General features: G+C 34.4%; 1 protein-coding gene, 1 non-coding gene and 1 pseudogene across 2 annotated transcripts in view; 1 reads left to right on the forward strand and 2 right to left on the reverse strand.

The window, feature by feature from the left end:
* Dlg5 (MAGUK family member discs large 5) overlaps positions 1-25,659 on the reverse strand; it is a 440,912-nt gene that overhangs the window by 186,243 nt on the left and 229,010 nt on the right. The window contains exon 18 of the mRNA XM_090409542.1: positions 8,070-8,087. Within this exon, the coding sequence (XP_090265668.1) occupies positions 8,070-8,087 (18 nt within the window). The remainder of the gene's footprint in view (positions 1-8,069; positions 8,088-25,659) is intronic.
* LOC150095831 (U2 spliceosomal RNA) lies at positions 15,236-15,398 on the reverse strand (annotated as a pseudogene).
* On the forward strand, positions 15,366-15,564 carry LOC150095832 (U2 spliceosomal RNA). Its single transcript, XR_016549992.1, has one exon. It is a non-coding gene; the product is annotated as a U2 spliceosomal RNA (small nuclear RNA).

Raw genomic sequence — 25,659 nt, forward strand, 5'->3', positions numbered from 1 at the left:
AATTCTTATCCTTGGTTGGGCCGAGTCGAATTTAGGCTGTCCAAATAATATCAAACTAGCAATCTGCATCCATTCTCCTAAGGATTCAGCTTCATCCTCTTGCATGTACCTGCAACTTAGTCCACTTTGAACAGACTGGTAGATCTGCCTTGAACAACATAAAACTTTGTCCACAATTACTTTGGACTCCCTGGAGGTGTCACGTAATAATGATAATAATAATATTACATGGTGCATTTCTGTAACCATACTTTCGCCACCATATTTAATAAATCCCCAGTGATGTTATCATTACCAGGACTCGTCTTTTAGCTGTCCTATTGCTTTTTCTATCTCTCTTCTTAAAATGTCCATATCATACTCATTACCTGGTGGTGATATCTGCTTCAATTCTTCAATCAGTTTCCCAACACTATCATATAACTTCTTCATATAACTCATTACAGTATCTTGTCCACTGCTGTACAATTTTATCTTTATTCATCAATACTTCCTTTTTCATCTTTAATTGTGGTTTGTTTTGGTTGCCACCTTTTATTAATGGTTCTAATCATTATGTACCTCCCTAGTTTTATGCTCTCCATAGTGCTGTTCTATATTACTGCATTGGGCTTCTAACCATTTTGTATTATCTATTCTGATTGCTTTTTTCACCTCATTACACTTTCTTCTATATTGCTCCTTTATTTCTTCTGATATATCATTTATCCATGAAGCATAGTTATGAATATGGACATTCGCTCTAAGATTTGCTTTTCTACCCATAGAATCAAATGAAAATACCACTTATCTCCAAAACAACCTCTTATCTTCAACATTCTCTTTTCCTGTACTAACTTCAGTGTTTCTTGTCTAATCCACTTCTTCTTGATCTTCTCTTCTTCTGGTACTGTTTCTTCCTTAATGTGTTGCAAAAAGCCAATTACAGTATTGATGATGAAAAAATACTGATCATTTGTTTACTGCAAACTCCCCAGAAATACTAATTAATGCACACAGAAATATTAAAAAAAGAATTAAAATAAAAATGAATAAATAGTAAAAAAAAATTTTATTATTGAAAACTGAACATGCATGTGTGAACAGAAGAAATACAGGGCTATAGTCCTAAATAACAGCACATATTTGCTTTGATTGAGTGTTCTTGGCAATTAGCTGATGCTGATTACTTGGAGATATAACTCTCCAAAATACGAGACGGTATGATGCAACCATAGTGAGTGAGTGGTCAGGAAGATTTTCTGGAAGACTTTCTTCCAGAAAATCCTGTGGTCAGTACTCAAGGTATGATCTGCTAAACCTGAGTAGCCATAGTTATGGAAGTGGATGTCGTCATGCTGCTCCAATATCCTAATGTTGGCTGTCCTGCCTGTCTACCCATCGTAAAAAAGGTTGTAGTTGGTCTTTAGGTGAGCAGACAAGGGATGATAACTTTGTGTGGTTTCTAAGTGGTCATAAGATTGAATTTTTTTAAGGATCTTGGTCATGTTTTCAGAGGAACTATGGATATATGGGATGACGATGCATGTGTTATCATTTTCATATGGTGGGGGAAGGAGTGTGGGTATTTGGTGTTAGAATTCATCTCAGGGGTGGGGAGGGTAGCCATTCGCTAAAAAGATGTTTTGTATGTGGTCGAGTTCAGTAATAAGCACAGGAAAACTGAGCAAATCAATTTTGCCTTGTGGAACAAGGTTTTCATGGTTCAATGAAAAATTCACCAAAAAACAGTTAATCAAAGGACAGTTTACCAAATGGCAATTCATCAAAAAAGCAATTTGTCAAGCAAGAGCAACAATTTAACAAGTAGCAATTCATTGAACCACAGTTCACTGCACAAAAATTTGTCGCAAATGCAATTGATCGAAAAAACAATTCTCAGATAACTTTTCGGCAAATTATGAAAGAATTAATTGAAAAAAGTAATTTTCATGTGAACTATTGTTTAAAAGTGTTTGGTACAATACATGTTACTATACAGATAAGTATCTTGTATGTATCTATAACGTATGTAGGTAGTCATTGAGATATAATAATTATTTTGTTGTATTTTAGAACAAATTTTCTATAAGTATACATACTGCTTCATTCTGTTCATACTGATTTATCTCTAGAAAACAAATTTTGTTCTACCTAATTTTTTCAAAACAATGGTCATATTGAAATCAAAACTGTCAAAATTTCATCCAGAGTGGAACTACTAATATCACTTCGAAACTTTACCAACATTTTCTAATAAAAGTGATCCAGTTGGAACTAAAACAGAACCACACAGACAACTTCTTCGAATTCCACTAAGGCAGAGAGTTATTGTAATATATAATTTCAAAACATTATCCCTTTGTAGCCCCGAATATAGGTGAATTGAAAAATGGAACAGTTCGACAAATTTTTGTAAAAATTTCAAACACCAAATCTGAGTAAAGTTCACCCCATATAACTGATGTGTGTGCAGAAGTCACATACCAATACTATTACTAATAATGGTAATAATAATGGAGCCTCTATAGTTCAGTCGGTATAAACAAAGCCCTTTAGTTGAAACATTTGGATTCGAATCCAGTCTATGACACGAATAATTATTATCAGTCCTCTGAAGGCAAGTTACCAAGCCTCATACAGAGATGGCAGGTTTTTTGGGAAACAGGCAAATGAGTTCCACAAATACACATATTTACAGACAGGAAACACTTATTGGACAAGAAAGACAACAGGAAACAATGTTGTTTTATAATTATTCCCTAGTAATGTAGGATTGCTATCCCACCAACCATTAGGCTGATGAGGGAGAATAATAATCATTATTATTACTACTATTAGCAACATAATAATAATGCACCTACTATTAATCATAATTAGTAGTAATAGGTGCCTTTAATTAGGAACATAGGAATTCCATGCGATAAAGTAGCCATGCCGATATAAAGATTTTTTACATAATCCTTTCCAGATTATGTAAAAACTTGTGTAAAATACACGAAACGCATATACTGAGTGAAAGGAATCGCTCTCTCTCAAAAAAAACCCACCACATACATACATATCTAATATATAGAGGAGATATCGTGCTAAGCTTCAACTGCATCACACATTAATCCAACAAAAACTAGTTCTTTATGTTAAATACATTTCACTTCAGATCTTGTTATTCATTTTTTGATGAACTGTTCATTCAATGATTTACAGTTTTGAATTGTTTTTCTTTTTCTTTTCTTATTTTTCTTTTTTTTTTTGTGTATGTTTCTGATAACTGCCATTCGATGAATTCTTTCAATTTATTGTTTATTCGATAAACTGCCATTCAATTAAATTGTTTTTGCTGAATTTTCTGGATACCGGTTTCCATAATGTCATGGGGGGGGGAGAGATGGTTGCGTCAGTTTTCTACAGATGATGAAGGCCAAGGATCCATCTGTCCATATAACTATGTAACTGGAGTATCAGAAGGGCAGACTGCTGTTACTTTCAGTTTTCATAGTGAATCGAATCCTTGGATGCTAGCTGTTCAAATGAGGCAGGAAAGCGTCTAAGATGCGAGATATTGGCAAATAGTAAACACACTGTCTACATAATGTAGCTGGATAGTAGGTTTGAGGGGAGCAGACTTAAGGAATTCTTTTCAAATGTCTCCATAAAAGAGTTTGCCAGGGGCATGGGAGAAAGAGAAGAATCCAACCCAGTATCTTATATTTGTTTGAAAATTTTCCTTCCCAAAAGAAATCAGTCCAAGTTGTCTTTAAGCAGAACACTCATGCATAAGAAGAATGCATCAAAACTGACCATTTAGTCAGTGCTGAAAAGGGCAAGGTCTTGTATAAGCCTTAAAGTGAGCTAAGTGATTTTATGTGAAAAAGTGTTGCCAGTAATATGAAAGAGACCACTTTAGCTAAATTTCTGGCTAGTTTGTAAGTTGGCAAGTATATGCTATCTACAGTTGGATGTAATGGTACATTTTCTTTATGGTTTTTTAGAAACCTGCATATCAAGGATGAGTGAGGAAGGTCTAGAATTACAGGATTTTAATTTCTTGCCAGCCTCATCTGGCCAGAAAATGACATTTTTCAGAAATTTATGGATTGTTCTGATCCATGTTGGTGGAATCACAGTTCAGATGGCAGTATGCAGACCAATCTCTGGGTGGCTTTTTTTTGTGTGTGTGATCTAAGTGGTTAAGAACCACAGCAGAATTGCTCTTATCTGCTTCCACGTTTTATATATTTTTTATTTTTGAGACAGAGCTTCAGATTTTTTATTGGGCAGGTTACTTTTGAGAGATTTTGCCTATGACAACACACTGGGTACATTTAACCTAATATTGTTTCTCAAAATAGTGGTAGATTCCATACTCATTTTGTATCGTGACATATTTGATTGGTATATTGGCAAAACCTCTCAAAAGTAACCTGCCCAATAAAGAATCTGAAGCTCTGTCTCAAAAATAAAAAATATATAAAATGTGGAAGTAGATAAGAGCAATTCTGCTGTGGTTCTTAACCACTTAGATTACACTAAAAAAAGCCACCCAGAGATTGGTCTATATACTGCCGGCCTGGTTGGACAAGTGGTTAGCATATCCACTCCTGCCAAAAGACTGCAGGTTCAAATCCTGCCATGGGCATGGATGTTTGTGATTGTCTGTGAAAATATTAGTGGTGAAGATGGGCGGTGGGTGGCGCTGGTGTAGATGATGAAGGTAGTTGCGGTTAGTGGAGTGATGGAGACGGAAAGCTGTAGAGCAGGTGCCCTCCCTCGATGAGTCTTTGGATTCCCTGGAGGTGTTATGTAATAATAATATTCCTTGAGAAAAACGGCACATCCTGGCAATGACTCACATTAATAGCATCTATTCTGAGAGTAACAGAAGAGACAGGTTTACTACAATGTTGGGCAGTTTTGGAATCCCTTGTCAGCCTGATGCATCAGATGTCCATGAGGATTTTCCAGGAGGTAGCATTTAGCATGGTGGCAAGCTCTTCTTGCAGCACACAAACAGCTTCATTAGTATTTGAAAATAAAGCAACTGTCAACCAAAGCAAATATAAATTTTCCACGATCTGTTTCAGTCCTCAGTAATTATCTTAACCTCATCAAGTATGGTTGCATCAAACTGCCTTTCATTTGGGAAACAGATCTGCAGACAATCAACCTAATGACCAATAATACTCAAAGACAATAATTTAGGTCCCTCTAAAAATAAAAAAACAATAATTGGCATTTAGGAATTTACCCCCTCCCTGCCTCCATATTTCTCCTAGTTATTCTCACTGGTGTAGTTCCTGAGTTAATGTCTGAATATCGTGACACTACTGTATTATTTCCCTGTTGATAACAATTTTACTTTGCTTATTAATTCAGAGATTTTGCCAAAGTAATTTAGTTATATCATAAAAACATAAGCTTTTTGGTCTAAATGAGAACATGAAATAATCACTTAAATTAATTTATGTTTTCTTGTACATTAACATTTTGGATGGAAAGCCCTGGATTCAAAAAAAACATTTATCAAGGCTTTCATCTGAAGATGAGTTAACTGGTCTCATATGGAGATGGCAAGGTTTTTTGTCCCAGAAACTCGAGTTTTTCATCTCACAAAATAGACAAACCAGCTAAAACAACACAAGAAATATAAAGACATAGGACACTAACAGAATAAGGATTAACCACCTCATTCCATCAGATTTTGTTTCAAACACCTGAACCACTGTGGGTATAAGTGCAACGTAAATCAGGACACTAAACATATGAAGCATTTATTTATTATCTTATAATAAATAAATCTATTATAAGAGAATATTTTGGGTATTTTCTTGATAAACGTTAAGTGCAAGCTATTATCTTTAGGTAATTTATGTAATATTAATTGAAAATTGGTCTTCCCTGAGCTCCTTGACTTCAAATCCTATGTATAATAATTGCAATGTGTGCATTGTGTGGAGGGAGACGAGACATGTCAAGTTCTAACAATTTGTAGCAATATTGGAAGTTATCTCTAAAATAATGACAGGAGCTAGTTGAATAAATTTGTATGTTACAATATAGGAATAATTTCAAATAGCCTAGATTTTACACCAAAACCATACTAACCATTTTTTTTTTTTTTTTTTTTTTTTTTTTTAATGGACTGGAGTGTTGGATTTATGCATAACGGAATAAAAGACTGGAAAACCCAATAAAGTGGGAATTTTGAAGAAATCTCACTTATTTTAAAGAAAAATATTGTTAAGATACCAACAATGATATCTCAATCTTCTAGAATATCACATATGATGATATTAAACTTTCCCATAATGATAATACACTGTTTTTATGCAGCTTTATTTATATATTTATAGCCATTCTATTTTATTTCAACTATTATTTGATTTGATTACCACACAAAGTAAGCTAATAATCAAAGAATGCAAAAATTCTTATAAATCTTACGAGATGATGAAAAAATAAGCTAACAGTGCAAATGGTATTTTTATTATTTTGTTATTACATGGCTTTATTTTTCTTTCTGTAAATCTGCATAAACTTTCCCAAAAATAATAATAAAAAAAAAATCCAACTGGCACAATATGCATTATTATACATCAGCATATGTGTACTTTCTTCTCTCAGTAGCTGAAATGGATTTTAAAAGAGACAGAGAGAGAGAGAGAGAGAGAGAGAGAAGGAGAAAATAATTTAAACCCTACCTGCAAACAGCATTCAAGCTCCTTGCTAGATCCCTACAGGGCAGCTCATTATGTACAAAGAGAAGGAAAGAATTAAAACAGAAAGAAAGCAGAAAACAATTAATGTACAGGCTGCAGCATAAACACCCAACAGTGTTGTGTATTTACATATATTTGTCACTAGTGATGTGTCTATATGGTGCAAGATGCCACATGAAAGAAACGTTATCCATACAGTTGATGTAGAACAAAGATCAGGACAATACTATGTATTTGCCGTGGGATTATTTACTAAAACAGTTTGTTATAGAAGTGCAAGATTTTCATCAGTAATTCCAATGAGTGGATGTCCACCATCCTTTCAAAAATAAGTCTTTTATGGTGGGGGGGGGGGGGGGGTCGCCTTATCAGAGATGGAAAAACAAAACAATGAAAAGATTAGGTTGTTTTAGTTCTGTTTAAGCATCTGTGAAAATTCACATAAACACATCACTGACAACCCATCCAAGATATATGCTGCAACTTTGATCACATCTGACAGAATATGACTAAGCATGCTGTATTAAAGTATCATTCATTTTATATGCAATACTGTTTATGATAAATTAGCTGATTCAGTTTTCGTATTGATTTTATGAGATTAATTAATGATCCAAGGATAGTTAAAAGGAAATGTTCAAATGTTCACGCTGGGCTATGTTTTATATGTGACACACACATCTAGTAGCTCACGTGAACTTGTTGCATGTCCCTTCTTCATCAGGAGGGCACATTTTTATAATATATGTGATATGCCAATCTGGTATGGATGCTTAGACACTGATATCAATGTTTAATGAAGAAAACCCAAATCTAAAGATAATAATTAACTAACCAAATTTCAAAGTTATTCAGCAAATTAAATTACTAACCTAATATTTTGCCTTGGTCAGGAAGACAAACACAGACGCAATGTAAATGACAGCCCTCTATGGGTGTGGTTATGAAAACTTGCTGATTGTCTACCAGACTTTTGGCAATATGATGCAGCCAAATTTGCTTAAGTTGGGAAAATGTTGTGGTGCTATAGCAGATTCCAGAAATAATCTCTCTGATCGACACGTTTCACTTCAAGAGGGAATTCCCCCCCTCCGCCACCCTAGAATGGCTGTAGTGAAGATGGACATATTTTCTGTGTTCTTCTAGATGGATATTAGCAGTTCTTCCCATTTCTCTGAAGTATTTAAGTTTGCATAAGCAGAGCAAGGGATACTATAGACTCCAGGATGGTATATATCGGTATTATTTTTCTAACTTTTATGACTGCGACCCACATTTTGTTGTGGGTTGCAGCTTTATTTAAATGCTGTTTAAATCTTTACCAAGTATACACACACATACACAATATATATACCTTAATGGCATCTCCACTTTGGTGTGATAAGGAGGCTTGAGTGCACCAATAACATCAACAGATATGCTAGTGGTAACAAAATTACTGACAGGGACTCCATAGCTGGATAGACAAGGAGATAGATGTAAGACTGAGAGAAAGAAAGAGAGAGAGAGAGACACCCTGGTCCTCCAGGTCAGGGTTTTGTCTAAAACTGGTTATGTCAGCAAGTAAAAAATTTGTACAATTCAGATGCTTCGATTGGAAAATTCACTGGACAGAAACAATGAAAAATGACCAAGAAAGGTAAAAGTAAACAATCAGGCATCTTGGAGATTTTAAAAGTAGCCATGTGGAATGGATGAAGCATAACAACAAAGGAATTAGAATTAGCAAACTAAAAATATTAATATAGCTGTGATAATAGAAGCAAAAGAGAAATTAAAGGGAACAAAAGATATATATATATATATATATATATATAGTGGAGTGGACTAACATATCAAAGGCTTCTAGTGGAGTTTCCATTTTAATCAATAATAAACGGAAAAAATAGAATATGAAAGTATAATTTTGTAAATGATTAAATTATAATAGATAAATTAAAAACAAATAGAAGCTGCTTAAATATCAAAGGAGTATATGAGTATATGCCCCTGAAGACAGGATACAAAAGAGGACCCTGAACAATTTTATAAGTACAGTTACACCCCGAGTTACGTAACATGCAGCTCACATAAATTCGCAGTTACATAATAAATCTACTAGTGCATATGAACACATTTGCGGCTTTGCGCAGGTGTGTCTTTGACAGCCTTATTTTAGTAGATGCCTCGCGAGGTTAGCTAAATCAGTTGTTATCACTGCTAGTTTCGTTGTTTTTTTTTTTACTCCCAAAATGGAATGCAAACACAAAACTAAATGTGCTCGTAATAAATCTAGAAAACACAGATCTGCAATTACTTTAGAAGAAAAGTTGAAAATAATTCATATGTATGAAGGTGGGAAAATTCTATCAACAATAGCTCAGGAAATAAATCGACCTATTTCAATCGTGAATATAATAGTGAAGGATAAAGTTCGCATCGTTGAAAGCATGAAAGGTGTGGTAGTGTTGAAGGGCACAATTATTACCAAGAGGCTAGGCCCAATATCAGAGATGGAGAACTTGTCTCACTGGATCGATGATCTGACACAGAGGCAGATACCGTTAAGTTTACTGATTATCCAGGAGAAGGTTATGTTCTTTTATAAGGATTTAAAAGAGCAGGCTGGCACCATGTATTAAAATTAATGTAAGACAACGGTATGAGTAGCCATTGAAAATTTTATTGTATTTATGTAATTTACAAATTCGACTTGAGTAAAGGTTTACGGAACACATTACTTACGTAACTCAGGGTATAACTGTAACTGCAAAAACAGTTAAATAAATGTAATAAAAATGACTATATATGAATAGCAAGCGATCTTAATGCTAGAGTCGGAAATAATCCAATCTTACGAACGTCTTACGAAAATATGGAGAGCTCAGCATGAATAATAACAGTCAAATTTTCATTAACTTTAAAATAGTTTGTTTTTTTTTTTTTTTCAAAAAAAGAATAGAAAAAAATATTCAGGAGGTCCCCAGGTTACAGATGACCCGACTTAAAGCGTTCCGTACTTACAAATGGGCTCCCAAGACTCCCAATAAGGATAATTAAATTAATAATTCAGGAACTAGCTTCTTTCGCACATGTAAAGAAAGCCGCACTTTGCTGCATTATTAAAGCAGCTCTTCCCATTATTTGGAAGTCAAATTTAAGAGCCTGGGTCACACTTGCCATGTTTGAAGATTGGTTCTTGAACTGTTCGTTCCTGCTGTGGAACGATATTGATCGAAAAAGAAAATTCCGTTTAAAATTCTGCTTTTGCTGGACAATACTCCTGGACATCCAACATCTTTAGATGATCTTCATCCTAATGTAATGGTCATATTTTTACTACCAAACACTACTACAGTCAATGGACCAGAGAGTCATTTCTGCAATTAAGGCTTATTTCTTATGCCGTACATTCCCACAAGTAGTGAAGTCTACGGAAGATGATGTGATGACCTTGAGAGAGTTCTGGAATAATTATAACATCCAAGATGCCATCAAAAACATTGCTGATTCTTGGCAGCAAGTGAAGCAATCAACATTCAAAGGATTGTAGAACAAACTGTGCCATCAATTCCGTGATGATTTTCATGGCTTGACAGAAGAAGGCATCGCCAAAGCTAGAAAAACAGTGGTGGATAGTGGCAATGCATTGCAATCGGACAACAATGAAAATGATGTCTCTGTATATGAAGTTTCTGAAACTTATTATTATTACCAAATATGGCTGTTCATCAGAGATCCGAGTTATGTACAAATCTGACTTCAAGACATTTCAGAAATGTATAGCTTTTGTAACCCAGGGACTGCCTGTACTTGGAATGGGAGAAGAACAAGATCTATATTTCATTACTAATCAGGAAGTAGCTGATTAAGAGATATACCATTATCTATAAGATACTAATATATTTATAAGAGATGTACATGTTTACAGAGGGGGTGCTTAAGGGTCAAAGCTGTATAACTGAGAGAAGACCTCCACATTCTTTAAAGGAATGCGGAGAACCGACCAGGGCTTCTGACCTAATGTCCAATCCTCGCCTTCTCGTGGTGCACCCTGTTGGGCATCTACCTGGATACCAAACGAACGAGGATGGGCTGCCAATTTGGTATTTAGCCGACCAAATTGTATTCTTATTGGCTTAAACCAATATAGAAAATGATGGTGCAACATGACACAATTTCATGCTGGCTGGAGCATAGCCCCGTTAAACAAGGCCCCCGTTGTTTTTGCCAGGGAACCAGGGCGAACAGCAAAAAGTCAGCTACTGGAACAAATCTGAAAGCACACCCCAACTCAACATCACCAGAGTTAAAGATCGCTAGTATCAACATAAGAAGCCTGAATGGCAAAGAAATGGAACTAGCTGAAGAATTAGAGATAAGTACAAAATCGACATAATAAGGGTGACTGAAACAAAAAAGACCAAAACTGGTGAGATCTCTCTGAGCAATAAATACAAAATGTTATATTCAATTTGTGCTGAAATTTAGTGTTCAACACAAAATACGAGGCTAATCTTCTTGAATGGCAGGCAATCTCAAGTAGAGTGATGTGTGCAAATATCAGAATGGGGAATTGGACAATGAGACTTATTTGTGCTATGGTCCCACAGAAGGTTCTACTAAGGTAGAAGTGGAGGGATTTTTTGATGCTTTAGAAAAAGCAACTGGCACAAAGAAAAAGTTGATCCTTGTTGGGGATCTAAATAGCAGAGTAGGAAATGACTGTGAGACATACAAAAATATTTTGGGAAAATTTGGAGAAAAGAGCAAAGCTAATAATAATGGCAGATATCTGTTAGATTTCTGCTCAGGACATGGACTGGTTATTACTAACACCATGTTGAAACAAAAAAATGTGCACAAATTCACATGGAGAGAAGAGGCAAGGAATAAGAAAAGTCTCATTGACTATGTTATTGTTGGTAGTGATGTTTTCTCCATGGTGCAGGACACCAGAGTGTACAGAGGATTTGAAATTGTGAAGTGATCACTATTTAGTCTTGAGCAGGATAAAATTGAATTTCATATTGAAAAGAATAACGTGTAAGAAAGTGTTAAAGCGAATAAAATTTGAGCAGTTCTCAGATGTGAACTGTAGACTAAAATACACAAAGATTATTGAAGAAAAAATGAAAGAGTTTGAGAACAGGAACCAAACTTTGGAGACTCAATGGCAAGCCTTGAAGAAAACCCTGATTGATTCAGCCAGAGAGGCATGTGGTGAGGTTGTCTGCAAGGATAGAAAAATCAGAACTCCATGCTGGACATAGGAAGTTAAAGAGACAGTGAAGGAAAAGAAGAAAGCATATCAAAAGTTCCTGGCAAATAAGTCAGCTTTTGCTCTTAGAGAATACAGAGACAAATGTAAGAAAGCTAAACACTGTGTAAAACTCGCTAAACAAATATATGGGAGGACTTTGGCAAGAACATAGAAAATAAATATCAAGAAGGTGGTAAGATATTCTTGAGGTTGTTGAAGAAGCTTAGAAATGGAGGAAAGAGTGCTGTAAAAGCAATTAGAGATGATAAAGGTGACATGAAAACAGGAGAAAAAGATATCCTTGAAGTATGGAGTAAGTAAGTACTTCGAAAAATTGCTAAATGAAACAAGCAGTGATAACACAGTGGTAAAAAACACTCAACAGACATACAGTCAGGAATACATATCCATACTTGAAGTAGAAAAAGCCATCAAAGGCTTGAAATGTGGAAAGGCAGCAGGAGTAAATGATATTCGACCAGAAATGCTGAAGTATGGTGGTATAAAAGTCTTACAGTGGCTGCACTGCATAGTTCACGAAGCCTGGACAGAGGGACGAATTCCCGATGATTGGAGTAGAGCTCTCATAGTACCCATATATAAAAATGGAAATAGAACTGAATGTGAGAATTACAGAGGTATTTCCCTACTGAGTGTTCCTGGCAAGATCCATGCAAGTATACTTGAGAAACGGTTGAGAAGAATTGTGGAAGAAAAGCTTGGTGAAGAACAAGCTGGATTGGCCAAGTTTTTCAGATCCATAAGTTTTAACTTATGGATCTGAGAGCTGGGTCAGAATTAAAATGCTTGACCAAAGACTATAGACCGCAGATATGAGAGTCCTGAGAAAGATTAGAGGCATGAACAGATGGTATCAATGGCAATATCATATTAAAAATGGGGATATTAGGAAAGAACTTGATATTGTCAGCATCCAGGAATGCGTTAACAGAGCTAATCTCAGATGGTATGGTCACTTAAACAGAATGGGCGAGGAAAGATTAGCAAAACAAGTGTTCTCTGCCAGGTTGGCCGGAAAACAACCCAGAGAAAGACCAAGATATAGGTGGATTGATACGGTACAAAGTGCCTTAGACAATAGAAATAGATCTGATAATGTTGGAGTCTTGACAAGTAACAGACTGATTTGGAGGAAAATTGTGGATAGGAAGTTAGTAATGATGTAAATTTTTCATGTAGTACTATCATATCCTGTACACCCCTTGAGGGTACATGTCAGGAATTTGATGATGTTTTCAGAGGAAATGAAATTTTTTCAGATCATTACTTATTTTTTAAAATAGAACAAGTAATATTATGTGATTGATATAGCATCAGAATGCTATATCAATCACAATTAACAGATTACCTAAAAGAAGCCAAAATCAATGAAGATATAGAAGAATGGAAAACATAGATAAAGATAATTCATAAAGCAGCCTCTGAAATACTTGAAAGAAAAATAAAATATTAAAATGAAAACATTAAAAATTTGGAACACAGATATAGAAAATGCAATAAAAGAAAAATAAATGGCATAGAAATCAATCCTTCAAAAACAAAAGAAAAAAAAAATAAAACCATAGTACAGAAATTCTTTCTTTTAAGATTACAAATTCTTTCTTTTCAAGAAAAAACACAAGTGCTGAAATAATTACTTAACTTAATATTAGGAAAGTAACAATCGACGTTTTGACCTCTGTATTGAGGTCATCATTATCAGGAAAATACGTATGTATGAAATACAAGATACATGCCACTGCACTTTCAAAGGTAAAATGAATCTAACTGCTTATTAATCTTTTACTTAGCCTGACCTCTTGTGTATACTTTGCCTCCATAAATTCTTATCTATGAACATAGTACAGAAAGCTCACCAAGATTCTTAGGGCAGATTTATTAATAAAATAGAAGACATACACAGAAGACAAAACAAATCCTACAAAATATTAAAGAAACTAAACAACGAAGAAAAAGATACAGCAAAAATCAGCATAATACAAGAGAAACAATGGATAGAACATTGTAAGAATTTATGATATCACCCAAATTTAATAACAGAAAATGATAATTAAGAAATCAGTAGATATAGAACCAATTCGATTACAAGAACTAAAAGAAGCAATAAAGGTATCAAAAAAAATAGAATATCAGCCTGATTAGATATAATAAATACTCTGAAAATATGGTAGATAATATTTACATCATAGATTCTTAAAATTAATAAAGAACACTTGGAGGAAATGTGAGGTTCCATCAGATTGGTCAAAAGCTAAGGTTATATCTATATTTAAGAAAGGTGACCGAAATGATTGTGGAAATTAGTGGAATCAGTCTGTTAAATAAAGGTTACAAAATTTACAGTGAAATCCTGATTAAGACAAAAATATTCAATCTACTGTCAGAAGAAGAAAATGGTTTCAGACATGAACAATCATATATAACAATCTTTGTGTGTTAAAACAAATAATTAAAAAAAATAATAAATTTAAGAGACTCATCAGGCCTTTTAGAAAGCTTCTGATAAAATACACAAAAAAAATTATGTAAAAAACACTGAAAATAAAATATAAATATATTGAAAAACAATGATATCTATTACATTTTGTAATACAGTTATGCTAGGTATTAAATTAACAGAAGAGATTGAAATTAATCAAAGTGTTACACACGATGTAGCATATCTCCAACTCTATTCAATATACATATTGTTCAGATTATTAAAATATGGAATCTAGTTGACAAGAAGAATGGTTATCAATACAATGCTATATGAAGATGATCAGATTATATTACAAGACAATAAAGATGACTTTTAAAAATCAGTTTATGAATTAAACAAAACAAGCAAACAATACAATTTAAAAATATCACAAAAGAAAACAAAAGTCATGGCATTCAAAGGTAGGATCATGTTAGATAAAAAATAGTCAAAGAAAATGAAATAATAGAAAACGTGGCACAGTTTAATTACTTAGGCTGCATAATAATAACTAAAAGATAAAAATGAAATAATAGAGAAATTTCAGAAAATCTGTGGAATAATTAAGAGGACACTGAATAAAAAAAGATGAGAAACAACTCAAAAGATGAAAGTAAAATACAAGGCTACAGAAATGATGCACAAAATTGTGGACAACATAAAAAATTGAAGACATCAGAAGAGAGCGAGATATTTACAATATAAATGAAAAGATCAAGGAATATAGAGAGACATACAGGAAAAAGCATCTAATGATGGAAAGATATTGGCTATCAAAAGAGGTGCATAAATATAGACCAGAGAAGATATAAGGCTGAGAAGCAATACTCAAAGGGACTGAGACTCACAGCAAGGCTGAAGCAAAGTCTAAGCAGTTTGCAGCCTTTTAAAAATCAGTTTAATATCTTGCAACCTATATCAGAAATTAGGCTGATAATAACAGATACCACGCTCTTATCTTAGACTGAGAAGCAAAAGTGAAGTATCTGTTCTTAACAGTTTATTATCTGATATATGACTCATCAACCCCACCCTCAAGATACTAAACTGATTTTTAAAGGCAGTGAGGTACATATAGCTTATTACTCCACCTTTATAACTTGCTTTGATGTTGCACTTACTCTAGGATCAGTTCTCTCCATTGGGGAAGAAATAACACACACACACACACACACACACACACACACACACACACACACACACACACACACACACACACAGAGAGAGAGAGAGAGGGCTCAACTAATATGCTTGCCCATTTGTGGTGAGTAGCTGCAGACTAGACAAAATAGAATAGCTTATTTAATAATAATGAAAAAAAAAAAACTGTCTAAAACTCTATTTTAATTTTAAGAAAACACAGAAGACCGTGTATAATATAAAATTCCATTCTGGTAACAAATTATAAATTCCAAAAAAATTAATATTTCTTTCTTACTGTTCTTTCTACTCTTATTATTTATTGACTACTCCTTCTTTTGGAATAGTTCTCACAATGGAAATATTCTCCAAAGAACAAAACAGCATAACTAATCTTTTTATGGAACTAATATTGACTAACCAGGACATGTTAAAAATGGAGAGGAGTCCTTAAGTAAGTACGTTTTCTTGAGGTGAATAGAGGATTTTGCGTAATTTGTTCAGTCCTCAATACAGAGGGTGATTCTAAATTATTGTCTCATGACCTATTAATTTTCAAACCAAAAAACAACGAAATAAAACAGTACAGAATATGAAAGTGTAACTCAAAAAATTTTATTACCTACAGAATGCTAAACAACTTCAACATATGCACCTTTCATGGCATGTAAGATGTCCAAACAAAAATCAATTTCCCTGCAAGGTTCTCCATCATTTGCAGTGTGTTTCAATTGCAGCAACAATCCTGATCTTCAATAAATTAAAAAATGTAAAGAAATTATATTCACAGTATCATCCTTTATCCAAATGTAAACAAAGTTTGCACACGAAGTCACTTCACAACAGGGTTACTTGTATATAGAGGCTAACGACTTCAAATCAGTTGCTTTAGTGCATAATAATGCAATGCACATATCCTTACAGACATGTATAATGCTATGTATTATGGAAAGGACCACTACTTAGACCAGTTTCAGCTTTATTCAGGTCTCATTGGGAGCTGGACCTAAAAGTGATACCAAAGTTAAAGATATGCAGAAGTCACATTTCCATATACAAGTAACCAAAAGATGTCACACCTTATTACTAAAATACTATGGATTAGAGATAGATTTTGAAAGTTTTTCAACTTGGTCATCATCATCATCATCAAATTCCTGACCTGTACCCTCAAGGGGTGTACAGGATATGATAGTACTACATGAAAAATTTACATCATTACTAACTTCCTATCTACAATTTTCCTCCAAATCAGTCTATTACTTGTCAAGACTCCAACATTATCAGATCTTATATTTCTATTGTCTAAGGCACTTTGTACCGTATCAATCCACCTATATCTTGGTCTTCCTCTGGGTCGTTTTCCTGCCAACCTGGCAGAGAACACTCGTTTTGCTAATCTTTCCTTGCCCATTCTGCTTAAGTGATCATACCACCTGAGATTAGCTCTGCTAATGCATTCCTGGATGCCGACAATGTCAAGTTCTTTCCTATATGATATTGCCATTAATGCCATCTATTCACAACTCTAATCTTTCTCAGGACTCTCATATCTGCGGTCTCTAGTCTTTAGTCAAGTTTTTACTTCTGAGCCAGCTCTTCAGATCCATAAGTTAAAACTGGTATGAACAGTGTCTAGGTATACAGCTAATTTAGTGTTGCGACTAATTTCTCTCTTATTCCATATGAATTTATTCAATTGACTTCCTACCAGCTTTATTGATTCTGTTGTCTATTTCCATATTTAATTTACCATCTTCACTAAAAATCGTGCCTAAGTAGCTGAAACGTTTCACTTGTTCCACAGGTTCTCCATTCACAACATAGTTGACATTTTCAATGATTCTACCTATTTTCATTGTCTTTGTCTTTTTATTGCTGACCTTCATATCTATTACAACAGTTATTCAATTTAGTCAGAGAATCTTGCAGCGGATTTAGTTCTCCAAGGTTTGTTTTCTGTTCTCAAACTCTCATTTTTTCTTCAATAATCTTTGTGTATTTTAGTCTACAGTTCGCATCTGAGAGCTGCTCAACTTTTATTCACTTTAAAACTTTCTTACATGTCATTCTTTTCAATATGAAATTCAATTTTATCCTACTCAAGACTAAAAAGTGATCACTTCACAATTTCAAATCCTCTGTACACTCCGGTGTAATGCACCACAGAGAAAACATCACTACCAACAATAACATAGTCAATGAGACTTTTCTTATTCCTTGCCTCTTCTCTCCATGTGAATTTGTGCACATTTTTATGTTGGAACATGGTGTTAGTAATAACCAGTCCATGCCCTGAGCAGAAATCCAATGTATTTGCCATTATTATTAGCTTTGCTCTTTTCTCCAAATTTTCCCAAAACATTTTTGGATGTCTGACAATCACTTCCTACTCTGCTATTTAGATCCCAAACAAGGTCCAACTTTTCCTTTTTCATTGTGTCAGTAGCTTTCTCTAGAGCCTCAAAAAATTCCTCCACTTCTACCTTAGTAGAGCCTTCTGTGGGACCATAGGCACAAATAAGTCTCATTGTCCAGTTCCCCATTCTGATATTTGCCCAAATCACTCTACTTGACACTGCCTGCCATTCAAGAAGATGAGTCTCGTATTTTGTGTTGAATACTATGGCTACTCCTTCTTTTCCTTGATTGTCATTGCCTGAATATAACATTTTATATTTATTGCCCAGAAAGAGCTCACCAGTTTTTGTCTTTTTTGTTTCAGTCACCCCTATTATGTCGATCTGGTACCACTAGCTCCATTTCTTTGCCATTCAGGTTTCTTATGTTGATAGTACCGATCTTTAACTCTGGTGATGTTGAGTTGGGGTGTGTTTTCAGATTTGTTCCAGTAGCTGACTTTCATTGTTCGCCCTCGTTCTCTGGAGAAAACAACAGGGGCCTTGTTTAACCGGGCGATGCCCCAGCCGGCATGAAATTTTGTCATATTGTACCATCTTTTTGTATTTTGGTTTAACCAATAGGAATACAATTTGGTCGGCTAAATCCCAAATTGCCAGCTCATCCTCGTTCATCCAGTATCCATGTAGATACCCAACAGGGTGCACCACGAGGTGAGGAGTGGACATTAGGTCAGAAGCCCTGGTCGGTTCTCTGCATTCCTTTAAAGGCTATGTGGAGGCCTCCTCTCAGTTATACAGCTTTGACCCTTAAACACCCGTTTCAACTTAGTTAAACTATAAATTAAAAATGCCAAGAAATTATATTTTTGGTTTCATCTTTTATCTAAGCGTAAGCAAACAAAGTTGGCATGTGAAGTCAAATTCTGGTCTTCAGTTCATTGAGGAAGGTCATAGGGATGTGGTAAACAATGTCCTTCAAGTATCCCTACAGGAAGAAGCGTAATATTAGATGAGTACAGAGGCCATGGAATCGGTCCACCACACCCAACCTATCATCCAGGAAAATGCATGTGAAGAAATTCTCAAGCAATAAGAGACCAATGTGGCAATGTTCCATCTTGACTGATGGTCTTTTGGATGGACATTTGACTGATGATCTTCCAACTAGGATAATAGACATGTCTGTAGCATGTTCAAATAATTCACCAGTCACTGTTTTTTTTTCTGCAAAAGAAAAAGGACCCCCAAACTTCCTGACATGACAAAGCACGCCAGACATTCACCTTTGGACTATAATACTCGAATGGCATGAAGGTTTTCTGATCCCCATATTCTACAGTTATGATGATTTACCCTCCCTGATATGCAAAAAATTGCAGCATCACTAAATATCCATCTCCAAAGGTAATTTTCATCAGCTTTGATAAATGGGAGATGCCAGGATTTATCATCTGGTTGTAAAGCCTGCAGAGTCTGGAGTTTGTAGGACATGAAATGTTGAAGGCGATTATGAATAACTACAAACAGTCAGTTGTGGTATACCTAACTGCAATGAAGCTCGCCTCCTTGATTTTGTGGGCTTCGATAAAATACTTCCTGGATTCAATCAACATCTTCACGTGAAGTGCTCGGTCATCCTGCTCCTTTTTGGTGCTGAACACTACCAATCTCTTGAAACTGCTTTAACCAACATCAGATAGCATTATCTGAAGGTGGATGTTTTCCATGCTGAGTTCTGTAATGACAGCGCATTGTGATAATGGACTTTGTTTTGAAAAACCAAAGAATGGACATTGCTTTCTCTTGAATAGTTGCCATTTTGAAGTATGACATCATATTATCTCCTAGACATCAATGCGGTGAGTACAGCATTGCCAAATAAAACTTTTTGAGTTACATTTACATATTCTGTAAGCAGTTTTTTTATTTTCTTCTTTCTGGTTTGAAAATTTTAATCCATGGGAAGTTCAACAATAATTTAGAATCAACCTGTATCTATGTATCCTTTCTGTAGTAAAATGTATGTATGTGTATATATATATACACACACACACACACACACACACACACACACACACACACACACACACACAGGGTGTGGCTATTAAATAAAGAGACAAGGGGGCATTGTGAATCGTGTACTTGTAGCAGTGGGATGTACTTACGCTGTGAATAACTTTGAAGGTTTTAGAAGCAGTTGAGATAGGCACTGTTCGCTGTCACTCGCAGTTAGTCTGTAGGCAGTTATAAAAGAAACGTGCAGTTGCTTTGCCGGAACAATGTCTAACGTTAAACTCGAACAGCGCATTAATCTCAAACTCCTTGTGAAATTGAAGAAATCGCCAAACAAGTGTTTGAAACTGTCGCAAGAGGTGTACGGTGATAACGTAATGTAGCTAAGAGAATGAATGAAGAAGAGACCCAATCTGTGGAAGAAATGCTTGGATTCTCCATGAAGGCAATGCTCCAGCCCACAGTGCACTGTCTGTAAAGCAGTATCTGGCTGATAAGAAGATCCCAGTGTTGGACCATCCAACTTATTCGCTGGACTTAGCTCCATGTGACTTTTACCTTTTTCCAAAGTTGAAATTCGCGTTGAAGAGCACCCACTTTTCAGTCAGTGGATGAGGTAAAGGAGAAAACGGCAGCACTACTCAAGCAGATAACACCTGATGACTTGCAGCACTGCTTCCAACAATGGAAAATTTGTATGCAGCAGTGTATAGATAGAGGAGGGGAGTATGATGAAGGGGATAACAATTAGTTGTACAATTGTAATAATAAACCACATTTTTGCAACCAGTCTCGTTATTTAATAGCCACACCTCGTGTATATATATATATATAAATTGCAACAAGTTTCACTAAACAATGTTTTCTTACTACATGTAATAAAATAGAATAAAATAAAAGTCAATATGCAACTATTTTTACTAACATTTAAACATAACAGAAAAAAATCAAAATAAAAAAACAGAAATGAGGATATATTTTATTTAATGCTATATGTGTGTGCTTGCCATAAAACTGAAAGATTCATTTCTATTCACAGGAATAAAGAGTTTAGCTCACTATGTCCATTCTTTCAGAAAATGAATGAAATGTCTCAGTATAGTGATAAATATCCCCCTCACAAACAGATATTATACTGCAAATATAAGATAAACAAGCAGCTTTATTGTACCACTAAATACAGTATGGAGTCTAAATACCATATATATAGCGACAATTAGTATAAATTGGAGAAATCTGTAATGAAAACAACCAACTCTACATAATGATGAACAACAATCCTTCCATGTACACTAAACATTTTTATTAAGACAATACAGGTAGTCCTCGACTTACGACAGCCAAAATTATTATTATTAAAAATTCTCTAATTTAACTTTGCTGCCAGCATACACATACATATATCACATTGCTTTTGTATACGCATTGCAGCGTCGCCATTAGTCGACAAGCAAAGCCTATCACCAATATGCAATAGCTGCTGCTATGATTCATCCACTTCTAACTTATCACAGACTTTGGCACGTTAGTTGCTAATCAGCAGTCGAAGTGTTAGTTTTTCTCTCGTTGCAATTTTTGTATCTCGTCATAACCCTATCATGTCCAGTAAGAGAAGTAAAACTACTGATGAAAATTCCAACATAAAAAAGAAGGAGAGGAAAGCTTTAAGTTTAGATGTTAAAATGAAGGTCATTAAAGCATATAACAAAGGAAAGAAAGTCAGTGAAATAGCACGAGAAGAAAAACTATCGCATTCAACTGTTTCAACAATTATAAAAGATAAATCAAGAATAATGGAGACAGCTAAAGGGGCAGTTAATATGAAATGTACAATTTTAATGAAAAAAAGAGAAGCTTTTAATGATATGGATGGATGATCACATCAACAAGAATATTCCTCTCAGTTTGTTTACAATTCAAACAAAAGCACACAGCCTATTTGACAATTTAAGGAAACAACAAGAAGATAAAAACAGTCATACATTTAACGCTAGTAAATTGGTTTTATCGATCAAAAAGCCTTACATAACATATGAATAACAGGAGAAGCTGCTAGTTCCGATTTTGAAAGTGCCAAAATTTTCATGAAAAATCTGAAAGAGATGATAAAAGATGAAGGCTATTTGCTAGAGCAGATTTTTAACGTAGATGAAACCGGACTGTTCTGGAAAAGAATGCCAGAATGAACTTACAATCACAGAGAAGCTATATCGGCACCTGGTTTTAAGACATTTAAAGATAGGATTACGCTTCTTCTTGGAGGAAATGCTGCTGGTTTTAAATTAAAACTATTTATTGTTTACCATTCACAAAACCCCAGAACTTTGAAAAACACTGACAAGAATACATTGCCAGTTTACTACAGGAGTAATCCTAAGGCTTAGATGACAATTGTTTTATTTTTCAGTAGGCACGTAATTCCAGAAGTACGTGCCTACTGTCTTGAAAAAAATATTCCTTTTAAAATTTTATTGCTGCTTGACATCCTCCAGGACATCCTCTTCACATTGGCGATTTGAATGAAAATATAAATGTGATGTATCTACCGCCCAAAACAACAGCTGTGATTCAACCTATGGATCAAGGTTCAATTGCTACATTCAAGAAAATTTTTATATTACCTAAAAACTACATTTTCTCAAGCAATAACAGCAATGGACAACAATGCTATAACATTATGCAATTTTTGGAAAAAATTACGATATTAACCAATGTATCCAGAACATTGGAACTTCATGGAAGGAAGTATCGGAACAATGTATGCGAGGAATTTGGAAGAAGTTACTACTGCAGGAGACACTCGAAGAGTACAATGAGCATAGCATGTTAGAACAAATTGGCGAAGAAATCGTTGAAATTGCGAGAAAACTGAATTTAGAAATCAATATTATTGGTATAGACAAATTAGCAGATCACGAGGAAGGTGAACTGACTGATCAAGACTCGATTTTCCAAACTGAAAGAGTTGTAGAAGAAGAAAGGAATAACGAGGAAGATGAAGAAGAGAAATCGTTAAAAAAAATTTACCGTAAAAGGATTAGCTGAAGTATTTTCTAAACTAAATCAAGGACTTCAGCTGCTCGAAAATATGAATCAAGACTTGAACTTTTGCGGACTGTATATTTGTAGTCACAGGAAGTAAGCCTCATCTGTCTCCCCTTCCAAATTTACTGAGCAAGCACAAAGATGCAAAAAACTGAGTACATGAGACTCTTCTCTATTTCACAATACAGTACAATAGAATGGTTAACTGGATGTGAAGTGCAATCAGACATTTTTTTGTAGGGTTTGTTTATTATTCTCCATAGAGAAAGGTGTTTGTAATAAGCACAGATATTCCGACCTTTTTAGCTGCAGTGCAAAAACATGAGTGCTCCCAATCACATCTTCAGTAATTTTTTAATCTTAAGATGTTTGAAAAACAGACATTACTTACAAGTTATCCTACAATTAATTGCATTGGACCAATTAAGATGGACATGAATGAATGCTATGCACTCGTAAAACTTTCATACACTGATAAAAATGCAATGATACAGTCAACTTGACATGAATTTTGTGGCACGGGTTGCATAAGCTACGCAACAGCAGACTCAACCAAAATGAGCATGCAATGCCACTGAGGGACATATCAGCAAGGGAGTTCCCTCATGATGGAAAACATGCAATGTGATAACATGTTCACACCATGCCTGGTGTGAACATGTTAAAGCTATGAAATAATACCATCTGATATTTTCTATTATATAATTCATTTAAAAAAAACGATGGAAATTCTCCACGTGATATCTTTTAAGAATGCATGCTGTTTAATACAGAAACAGATTTAAATCAGAGACTATTTCTGGAATCCCCAACAGAATTCTCCAAACGTAAATTTGCCTGCATCACATTGTTAAAAAATCTGACAGATCTTCTGAGACCTTCAGCATGTTTCCATAACTGCACTCACTGATGGCTCAGGACTGCAGGAACCCACATTTTGCAATCAGTCTGTATTTGACTCCTTGCTGGTGTGTCTGCATGCATGTGCTTAGTATATTTCTTTGTGCCCATTAAAATGCTTTGATGACCAAGGTGAAATATTGGTTTAGTAATATAATTAGAAAGATAAATTTAGTTAATTATCTTTAGACGTGTTTTCTTCATTAAACATTCAACATAAATGATACTAATCTCAAGTAGAATTCAGTAGAATTTCTGTGTAAAACTAATATTTGTGAAATGTCTTCATAGAACAGAAAATCTCAAAAAGTAACATTTTCTTGTAATTTATATATAACATTTGTTTTTTAAAATATTATGCATGACATAAATAGGTTGGTTTCTGCATCAAGTGAAGTGTATATAAACATCTAGTGATATTTCTATTTTATGATTAGATCACTGCATGTTATCTACAAAAACATAAAAAGAAAACAAAGCCAATCATTGCAATCAGTATTTCTCTCTCTCCCCATCTTTAGAATTGTAATTTAGTATGAAATAAATGTAAGAACACTTACATTTATTTCATACACTGATGCTAAATGTTACTGTTTATGTAAATATGGTTTTCATTCTTATTCTTTTCCCAGTAGTCATCAGAAATAAATCAAACATTGTACAGAAAACCTGTCATTGTTCCTTTCATAAAACAATCAGATACTTTATTTTTTTGAACAATTCCAATGGGGAAAAAATCATCTAAGATGATATTTCTCATTATTTTAGAATGGGTTTTTAGGATATTTCACAGTATTTCTTGCTAAGTAATACAATTATCTTGTTTTGCTTGTATTTTTGGAATGCAGTGGCAGTAGTGGATGTGGGGAGATTTATTCAATATATATACAGTTTCACTGCATTGTGAATAAAAATTTGTCTTGGTGCATAAAAAGGAATCCTCCTTATGTTTTATAAATAATAATCAAAGGAATGCATCTGGTGGTCCTTGATAAAATCTTTTGCTCACTAAGATCTCAATCAATACATGCACAACTGATGCCATGACCAGACAAATTAAGTGATCATACTTTATAATTTGATGGATTAGCCTTTCCATGTAGTCATTAATAAGCTAATGATATATACAAAAACTATTTATTATTGATGAATTATTTTTCACAAAACAAACCACTCTGTCCTCCCATGAGTGAGTATTGAATGATACAATCTATATGGTGTTCAGCGTACACACGAAGTTGTGTTAACATTAAATAAATGAAGCACATAAGACAAAGACACCAAGAGTTAGTAAACTGAAGAGTATGCTATCAGAAAGTTTAAAATGCTTGAAGAATAATGCACGAAGTAAAGGCAAACTTTGATGTTCATCTTTAAACACAAAAAGAAGCCATCTCAAATATGTTATTTTCAAATAGTAATCCAATGTAATTAATCTTCAGTAATATTACAGTGTTTGCAATTTGTTTCTTTCCCTTCCCTATACGCTTATTTCTAAAACCATCAAATGTTTCTGCTGCATCCTGTATAATGATTCCACACTACCTTTCTTCAAATTAAAGCTTATCTATACTATTATGCTATTTATTAAATAAACATTATATAACACTATAATTAGACACCATTCAAAGATATAAAAGCACTGATTTTAAATAATATTGCGATTTCATATAAGACTTTCAAGTCATTTTATTCACTCCATTTAATTTATAATTGACAGCTAAGCTATTCTGTTTACAAGTACTTTCAGATTTTTATAAAAATTGATAAATGGAC

Source organism: Typopeltis vanoorti, chromosome 19 (assembly GCF_054136105.1).
Source record: "Typopeltis vanoorti isolate ZY-2024b chromosome 19, IOZ_Tvanoo_1.0, whole genome shotgun sequence".
Lineage (NCBI taxonomy): Eukaryota > Metazoa > Arthropoda > Arachnida > Uropygi > Thelyphonidae > Typopeltis > Typopeltis vanoorti.